General features: G+C 29.0%; 1 protein-coding gene across 1 annotated transcript; it reads left to right on the top strand.

Annotated features, from left to right (window-relative positions):
- The first annotated feature begins 8,348 nt into the window (after positions 1-8,348).
- On the top strand, positions 8,349-10,148 carry LOC117182330. Its single transcript, XM_033375489.1, has 2 exons — positions 8,349-8,424; positions 9,676-10,148. The coding sequence occupies exons 1-2, from the start codon at positions 8,367-8,369 to the stop codon at positions 10,122-10,124; spliced, it is 507 nt and encodes a 168-aa protein (XP_033231380.1). The 5' UTR covers positions 8,349-8,366; the 3' UTR covers positions 10,125-10,148.

Raw genomic sequence — 10,148 nt, 5'->3', positions numbered from 1 at the left:
ATGCAAGACGTTTTTTCTGATATAAGACAAAAAAAATCGAATGTGGGCATCTATGTTAAGAATAATAAAAAACAGATTAATTTTTCACCTATAAAATAATTTTTAACAAAAAAGATGAAGTTTTAATTAAAACATATGAACTTGACACCCAATAGTAAAAGTTTTGACAAAAAAGATGAATTTTTAATTACTACGATTAATTTTTAATTAAACAAAATTTTTTTCAAACAAATAATAGAATTATCAACTAAATTAATTTTCAATGCAAGAACAATATTATAAAAATAATTTAAAATAAAATAGAATTCACTTGCAACCAGGCAGGTTCTACACATTATTTAGCAGAATCAGCGATTAAAATTCTTTCATAGTAAATTATGCAAGACGTTTTTTTCCGATCTGAGATAAAAAAAAATCTAATTTGGGCATTTATGTTAAGAATAATAAGAAACAGATTAATTTTTCATCCATAAAATAATTTTTAACTAAAAAGATGAAGTTTCAATAAAAAATATCAAATTTTAAAGAAAAATAGAATACGTCAGTTTTTCGTTTATAAAGTTAATATTCAATCCAAAAAGTGAATTTTTCTACAGGTTCTTTAAAATTTTAATTAAAACAGATGAACTTGACACCAAATAATAAAAGTTTTAACAAAAAAGATGATTTTTCAAACACAAAGCGATTAAAATTATTTTATAGACAATTATACAAGAGGTCTTTTCCCATATAAGACAATAAAAAGACGAAATTGGAAATCTTTGTCCAAATAATATAAAACAGATTAATTTTTTACTCATAAAATTAATTCTCTACAAAAGACGATTAGTTTTTAGCCAACAATGGTATAAAGAAAATTTTCTTTAAAGACATTAATTCATAGTTGAAGTTTTAAACAAACAGATGAATTTTCAACCAAGATGATTAATTTTATATAAAAAAAGACGATGTTTGAAACCATTAATTGATTTTTCAACACAAAAATATCAATTTGTAATTCAAAATTTCAATTTTTTACGGAAAGTGGAAGAGTTAAATTTTTAGTTAAAGAATTTAATTTTTAACAAAAAAAACGGAATGTGCAACTTAATAGTTTTGTTCTTAATCACAAAGATGAATTTTCAAACGAGAAGACTAATTTCCTACCACAATAACGAATTTTCATCGAAATTTGTGCATTGTCAAACCAAAGGGTTGAATTTTCAACTGAAAAAGATAAATTTTTAACTTCAAATATCAATTCTCTACCAAAAATGATATAATCCAATTTTATTTTACATCAACTAATATTTGACTAACTATGAAGGAATTTTCAAAAAAATAATAATTGAACCTTCAATGAAAAAGATGAATTTTCAACCGCGAAAATAAATTTCCCTGTTTAAAAAGACGGTTTAAAAAAATTATATTTTGAACAATAAAAAATCAATTTTTTTTTTAAATATCATTTTTCTATAAGAAATAGTATAATCGACTTTTCTCTTAAAGAAATTAGTTTTTCACCAGCAAACGAATTTTTCATGTAATAATAGAATCCTCGAAACAAAGATGAAATTTCAATTAAGAAGTTTATTTTTCCACCAAAAATAACGAATTTTCAACAAAAATCTAAATTTCTAAATACTGCATCCAAACAGATAAATTTATTTCCAAATAGTTCAATCTTTAACGAAAAATGGTCGATTTTAAACCAAAAGGATTAATTTTCTACCAAAACAGAAAAATTAAAAAAATTTAATTATTAAGTACAAAAGGTCAGTTTTCAATTTAAAATATCAATTTTCAACCAAAAATAGTAGAATCGAAATTTATTTTAAAGAAATTTGTTTTTGACAAACTGAAAAGGAGTTTTTTTAAATAACTCAATGCTTAATGAAAAGTATTAATTTTCTACCAAGAATATTATGTTTCTACAAAAAATTACGAATTTTCGACAAAATCTAGAAAGTTTCAAACAAATCTATGGTTGTTTTCTAAAAAAATATCATTTTTTAACCAAAAGTAATATATTAGATTTTATCATTATAGAAATTAATAAAAAAAAAATTTGAAGAAATTAGTTAAATTGTCAATCAAAAAGGTTCGTTTTGAACCGAAAGAGATGAAGTCTCAATTAGGAACTTAATATTCAACGAAAAATTAAATAGTTCAGTTTTTAGTTTAAAAAAATAATTTTCAACTTGAAGAAGTGCAATTAAAAAAAAATCTGAGTTGTCTACCAAAACAGATTGCAATTAAAAATCTCGGTATGTTCTTAACCAAAAATGGAAAGTTAAATTTCCACTTCAATAAATTAATGTTGAAAAAAAAGAATTGTCAGAAAAATTGTTGAATCCTAAATCAGGAAGAAGAATTTTCAAACAAGAAGATTAATTTATACTAAAAAAGACGAATTTTTAACAAAATCCATAAATTTTTAAACAATAAGTTAGATTTTTAACTTCAAAGATTAAACTTTAATTAAAAAAGTTACTTTTTTACCAAAATTGTCATAGTTTAATTTTCTGTTAAAAAAAATTAATTTTCAACAAAAAAAAGTGTGATAAAAATTATTTCAAAGGAGATCGAATCCATTTAACATTAGGCAGATTCTGCAATTCAAGTCTTCGAATTGATCAGGAAGGGAATTTTGTTGTTTTTAGATTAAAGTTTAGCAAAACTATTTTTTCGTCATAAAAAAATTCTGTGTTCAAAAGATTATTTTTTAACCAATAAGATGTTCAAAAAGTTAGTTAAATTTTTTTGTATGTCTTGACTAAAATTGTTTCTTGGTTAAAAACTCGTCTCTTTGGGTAGATACTTGATTTTCTTACTGAACATCAACACAATGAAAATGTATCTCTATCAGTTGAAAATTTAACTGCTTTTTAAAACTTGCCTTCTTGGGTGGAAAACTCAACAATTGTGTAGATATTTTTTTTTTCTTTGTTCGTTTTAGAGCTTTGCGCTCGATAATATATGCATATACACATCTCCAACTGTAATTTGGTAGTTTTGAACTATCTTTTGCTAAAGCTCCTTTGTTGAGGACTCAATTATTTTGTTTAAAATTTGTATTTTTTGTTTGCATTCGACTACGTGGTTAAATGATAAACTAAATGAGTAAAAATGGACCTTTTTGGGGTTGAAGATTCATCATTTTAGTTGAAAATTTAATTCTTTTGTTGAAAATTCTTTCTTTCTTTGGTTGAGAATTAAGCTTTTTTGTTAAACATTTCTCTAATTGGTTTAATGTTGAACGACCTTTTACAAATTAATATTTTTAGTAGAAGATTCATTATTTTAGTTAAAAATGTATCTCTGGTTAAAAGTTGAAAATTTTTTTGAAATGAATTTTTTTATTCCATTCAGATGTTGTTGTTTTGTTTAAAATAATCATATTTTTTTAGTTTTTGGTTGAAAATTTATCTACTCATTTAAAAGTTTAACCATTTTGTTAAAATGTTATATTTTTGGATGAAAAAGTAACTATTTGGTTGCAAATTCGTTATACTTTTTAAACTGAAAATTAAACTTTTTCATTTTCAGTGTAAACGGTTTTGTTAAAAAATTGGCATTTTAATGAAAGATTTGCATTTGCCACCGAATAGTTTAACTTTTAACCAAATAGTTAAATTTTCATCGTACAAATATAAATTTTAAACTGAATGGCCGAATTTTCAAACAAAAAAGATTAATCTGTAACCAAAAAGAGTTGCATTGAAAAAAAAAGAATTCTCAATGAAAACGTAATGGTGGATATTTTAAAACAAAAAGAAAAGATTTTCAACAAAATATGTACATTTTTAACCATAGTTGAATTTTCGAACCAGCATGTAAAGTTCCAACAAAGTAGTTGACTTTTTAACCTGCAAATATATATTTTAGATAGAAAATGTAATATTTGATATTTCTACGAATGCAGATGCTGACAAGAGATGCTTTGCAAAATAAGGAAATGAATTTTCAATCATAAAGATTAATTTTCTATAAGATATTCGAATTTAAACCAAAAGCAGCAAAGTTACTTTTTTACACAGACAATTAATTTATTTCCGAAAAAAAAGAATTTTCAAAAAAATTTTAAATTTTTTAACCAAAGAGCTAAATTCTTAACTAAAATTATGAATTTTTCAACTAGAAAGACGAATTTTAAACAAATAAAGAATCGCCAGTTAGGAAATAAAAAAATTTGTCCCACTTCTTAAACCGGAATTGTAATGTTTCAAGGTCCCAACATTGTTTAAATAAGGTTATCCATACCTTTTTATACTTTTGTTTTTCTCATCAATGCAGTACATATTTAGAATTTTATTTAGTATTTAAACAATATATTATCTGAAACTAAGACACCTATCCCATTAGGGTAGAGTAATTGTTCCGAATTTTTATGCATAGCACCCGGAAAATTTTCCGAATTCATAAAAAAATTTAAAAACGATGAATAATATGATAATAAAAATATAATATACAGTCTATAGAAGTAGAATCACCTAATTTATATTGTTTTTGTTCGCACTCTTAATTTCGTTTGGTTTTGGCGAGTGCATATATTGTGACAAAAATACGCTTAATCTCATATTTAATAGAGATTTGAAAATTTTGAAATAAATTTTCTACTCATATATAATAACATATTACAAGAGGTTATACAAGATTACATGGAGTTAAACTATATTGAACGGGACGACACGATATTATATTAAACTACATAAGATTAGAGGTATTACATTGGATTGCATAGATTACATGCGGCACTTACGCAAACCCAAGACGACTCTCTCGGTTTCAGTTCAACCTCCCCCTCTCCCAACCCTCCCTTATTAACTTAAGTTTTTGGTGGGACTGACGTTAGAACTACAAACTTCACCATATGACGATTTGATATTTAACTTTGAAATGATTTCGACTCAGACAATAAACTTATTGCATAAATGTGTTAGTTGGGTGTATAATTTAAACAATGAATAATATAAACTACAAAATAGCCTCGGAAAGGACTGGAAGTTCTAATGACAAAAGGCATGCACACGGAGTAGACTGTGAATCACATGGTAAACAAGGAGTAGGTCTGATTTTGAATGAAAGAGCAAAACAGCATCTCGGAAATCATGGTTTCGTGTCTCCCACACTGCTGTAGGCTAGAATGAAAGTAGAGATTAGAAGACTATTTATCATAGCATGCTACGCGTCGGTTGATAGTGATCCTAGAGAAGTAAAAGACACCTTCTGGGACACTTTAAATGATACAATAAACATTTGCAAACATGGGGAACGAATAATTCTACTAGGAGACATGAACGGTTGGGTGGGCATCCAAAATCAAGATACAGAAAGAGTATTAGGTAATTTTGGGGATCCAAGAACAAACTATAAGGGAGATAAATTAGTTGGTCTCTGCTTAGAAAGGGGTCTGTTCATTACAAATACTTGCTTAAGCTATAAAATGATCCACATGTACATCTGGTCCAAGGGAAATAGCCGCAGTATAATTGACTTTGTTGTTGCGGATGAAAGACTAAGAGAGTTAGTCAAAGATACAAGAGTCATGAGGGGTCCTGAATGCAATACTGATCATTACCTTCTGATCTCAAAAACTAAATTACGTCGGGGATGGAGAAAAAAGAGAACCAAGAAAGCAAAACGAACGCGAATCAAAATTGAGAACCTACAGAAACCGGATGTGCGAATACATTTTCCAAAATAAGATGATCGAAAGCATAGATAGGGCAACATGGGAGGACCGTATAAAAAACAAAGATATAGAGGGCGCCTGGACAATGTTACGGGATATCCTTGTTAGATGTACGATCGAAGTGTGTGGTACTGCAGTTGTAGGAAGAATTTCTGGTGATGTGTGGTGGAACGATGAAATTCAGGCTGCCCAAAAAGCAAAGTGAGAAGCGTACAAGAGAAACTTTGAACATCGCAGGTCTTAGCAATGAGGAGAGAAATAGACGTAGAAATGATTATACACGCGAAAACAGGATACTCAAACGATTAGTTAAAGAAAGTAAAGATACAATTAGAGCAGAAGAAGAGATGAAAATACAAAAAGACTTTGAAGGAAGCAGGAATCTACTTTATAAAAAAATAAAGGAAACAAAAGTACAGAAATTGTCAACATGAGAAATAGTAGGGGGGAAATGGTATATGATGCAGACGGATCACTAGAGGCTTTCAGAGACTATTTTAGGAGACAATTCGGAGATGAAGCTATAGAACACCACAACTGCGATGTTGAACACGATGCGATGGAAAACTCAAATGAAAAAGTCTATGTCACTGAGGTTAGGGATATAATTAAGAACTTGGAAAACGGTAAAGTTGCCGGGGTAGACAGTATTAGAGCTGAAATGCGTAAACACGGTGGCGCGTGCATACTACATAGACTGTGCGAATTGATAAATTTATGTTTCGAGATGGGAGAAGTCCCAGACGATTGGAAAGAAGCGATTATCGTACCAATAAACAAGAGAATGGGAGATAAGAGCGAGTGCAATAATTACAGAGGGATTAGCTTATTAAGCACCGTAAGTAAAATATACTCAAAAATAGTTATTCGTAGGGTAATGAAAATAACAGAAGCAAAGATTTGGGAAGTCCAAAGTGGGTTTATGCCAGGAAGGTCATGTACGGATTAAATATTTAGCTTAAAGCAAATAACAGAAAAAAGTTTGAGAGTAGGAAAAAAAGTTTTCTGTGCATTTGTTGACCTAGAAAAAGCTTTTGACAAGGTAGATAGAAGTAAACTTTGGGAAGTTCTGAAAGAGTATGGAGTCAATGGATGGATCCTACAAGCTATAAAAACAATATATACAGGAACCAAAGCGAGTGTAAGAGTGAATGGAAAACTGAGTGACTGTTTCGATATTATTCAAGGAGTTAGACAAGGATGCGTTATGTCTTCATGGTTATTGATATTATTTGTGGACAAGTGTTTAAGAATGGCTCTCTTCGACGAAGAGGGTGTGGATCTCCAAACAGGAAGGGTACGTGGGTTAGCGTTCGCAGATGATAAGGTTGCTATGGCAGAGTCTATCGAAGACTTACAAAGAATTTTGAATAAACTAGATGCAAGCATGAAGAGCATAAACCTCAAAATTAACGCAAATAAAACAAAAACTATGGTGTTCGAAGGAATGAGTGAGAAAAAAACTATGCAATATTTTATTAAATGATGAGAGAATTGAACCGGTTGATAAGTTCATATACCTTGGTAGCTTATTTACTAGGGACATGGGAAAGAAATCGGTTAAGATGGTTTGGACATGTTGAGAGAATGCCAAATGAACGACTAACGAAACAAGTGAATCAAGGTAAAGTAAATGGCAGCCTGCCCAGAGGTAGACCGCAAAAAGAATGGTTAGAATGTGTGAATAAAACCCTAGTTAGAAGAAACATAAGAAGTCACAGAAACACGAGAGCCTGCATAAAAAATGCATGGACATAAAAGAAGCTACAGAACTATGCCAGGACAGGAAAGCATAGCGGCAAAAGAGTTAATAAAAAGAGTATCAGTAGAGTGAATGACGCCTGAAACAAAAGACCTTGGCCACTAATGGATCCATGTGGGGAACCTTGCATAACGACTTCGTGAGGTTCTTCGCTTGGGGTGATTGCTAGAGAGATTGATCAGCAACCTGGGTCGGAGCAGTGTTGCGGAACGAACGTGTTATTTACTCAAATAGCGCGAGAATTCTGGATCAATCTGAAAAATCTCTATCCCTTTCACACACTACTCCTTTCCCCTACCGAGTGAGACACACCTACTCCGAAAGGGAAATGGCTTAATGGTGTAATAATAAAAAAAAGCTTAACAATTTTTATACATTTTTAAAATTATTTATATGTTATATATATTTTATTTCATAATTTTTTCTACAGAATCATAAAAATGTGATGCAGGTCACGTACGCATCTATTCATTAACAATCTATAAACTATTTTTCTATTTTTTTTAAATGTAATTATTTTCATTTTAGGCTTTTGTTGTGAACAAAGCCAAATGTGCCGTCCCGCGTGTGATGCAGCAGTACGTACGTCGTTTCTGACATACACTGTTTTAATTTAAAAATATTTACACCGACTAAATCATAACCAATGGAATGACGATTTAGCGTCACTACAGCGCGAAATCATATTTCTCGACTGACGTCAAAATACAGTCAACGAATAAATTATTTAAATTATTATCAGGTCCAGTCAAGATTAAATTCAATTTATGATATTTTTTCAAAATAAATTTTTCCGCATTCCAATTCATGCATGCTTGTTTGTACTGAACAGCTATGTAGAGGTATGTGCATATATTGGGGAGAAATTTTAAGAAATAATCAGTCAAGTCCAATAATTCTAACAGAATCAGTTTTATCTGGATAAAGAAAATGAAGTTTATATTTGGGGTTCTGCTTTTTGCCTTCGCGGTTTTTTTTAATTCAATTGGTGCGTATAATAATATAAATAATATTAGGAATTGTTACATTTTTTATTTTTTTATTTTTATTTGTTGGCTAATACCATTTTCAGGTATATATTTCAATTGAACACTGCAGGATCTAAGTTTGAAAATGGACTTTTCTTGAAATTCAGTTGAGTTTATTTGCATTAACTTATATTGAGTTTATCCCAGCTAAAAAAGTGGTTTAACAATATATCTAGAAAATCATGCGCGGTTAAAATAAAACTTTCAAATTATGTAATAAATTATCGTAACTATTATACATGCTTTATGTTAGTACTTTTCGCTGCAAATCAGTATCTAAACAAATTCTCATAAAATAGCATAAAATTTTAACGAAGGCTCAATATTTCTTTAAGTTCTAGGTTGTTTTAGTTTTTGCACTGAAAATAGATATTTTGAATCAGAAATTATTAGATTTCAATCAATAAAATTTTTTTAGACATTTACGTTTTTCGGGTTTGCTGAATTTTTTCCATCGCTTAACGTTTCTTAAACCAAAATTATTCGATTTTAAAGGTTCACGATTTTTTAATATTTTTTTGCTTACTTTGCTACTTACACCAAAAATTAATATTTAAAAAGAAAAATCATTATCTTCTGAACAATATTTAGAATATTTGAACAATTTTTTATTTTTCTAGTGTTTTCAAAGCAAAATGTTATTTTTAATTCTGCTTTCTAATTAGATTTTAAAAAAGATTTACAACATTGAACAATTTTAGGTTATATTAACGTCCAAACTGACATTTTTAATAAAATCATTATAGTTTTAAAAAGTTTAGAATATTAAGATTATATTATTGTTTTTCACAGGAAGACGTTTTTGTAAACCAAAATTATTTTTAATTGAACAAAATTTAGAATCTTCTTAAATTTTTGAATTTTGCTAATGATTTTTGTCGGGAATTGGTATTTTGAATCCAAGAAAATTCAATTTCAATTAGGATCTATAACCTTGAACGATTTTAGTTTTTGTTATTGCTTTTCACACAAAATTTGTGTTATTTAAACCCAAATCGCTATGATTTGAAATAGATTTTGAATATTTTAACAATTTTGAATTATGTTAGTGTGAGTTTGGAAAATACCGTTTGCAAAAAAATTATCACTTATTGGTTGCGCAATCGATTTAAAACAAATCTTAAGAATGTTTAATTTTACCTACCTGAAAATTTGTTTGAACTAAAGCATTTGAAGTTATGTAATTTATTCATTCTTTTCTTGAATTACAGAAAAGAGTTTACAGTCTGGAAAAGAACCACCGTTTCCTTTAAAAAGTAAATGGCGAATGTCAATTGGATTCAAAGGATTCCCAAAACGTCCAGGATCTTCAGGGCCAGAAAGAAATAATGAAAATTCTCTTCAAAATCGTTCAAGAGGTCCTATAAGACATGAAAATCTTTCATTAGAAAGAGAAAATAAAAATATTTCTGAAGAAAGTCAGCATCCTGCAATGCTTCGATCCCAATTTCCGAAAGTTCAGACAAGTCCAAAAAATCAACCACAAGCAGGAGAAAATAAAAATCATTTTGAAGAATATACAAATCCTCCTCAAAAATATCAACATCCTGTAAAACCTTTTTCTAAATCAAAGTGTTCTTCAAAACCAAAACATCCTCCAAGAGATCCTGGTGATCCTGATGATCCTGGAGTCGTGTTCTGGTTACCTCCTTACAATTGAGAAAACAAGAGACATAGACAATTT

This window comes from Belonocnema kinseyi, chromosome 10 (genome assembly GCF_010883055.1).
Source record: "Belonocnema kinseyi isolate 2016_QV_RU_SX_M_011 chromosome 10, B_treatae_v1, whole genome shotgun sequence".
In the NCBI taxonomy this organism is placed as follows: Eukaryota; Metazoa; Arthropoda; class Insecta; order Hymenoptera; family Cynipidae; genus Belonocnema; species Belonocnema kinseyi.
Note: the sequence above shows the minus strand (reverse complement) of the source record. Positions and strands in the feature narration are given on the sequence as shown.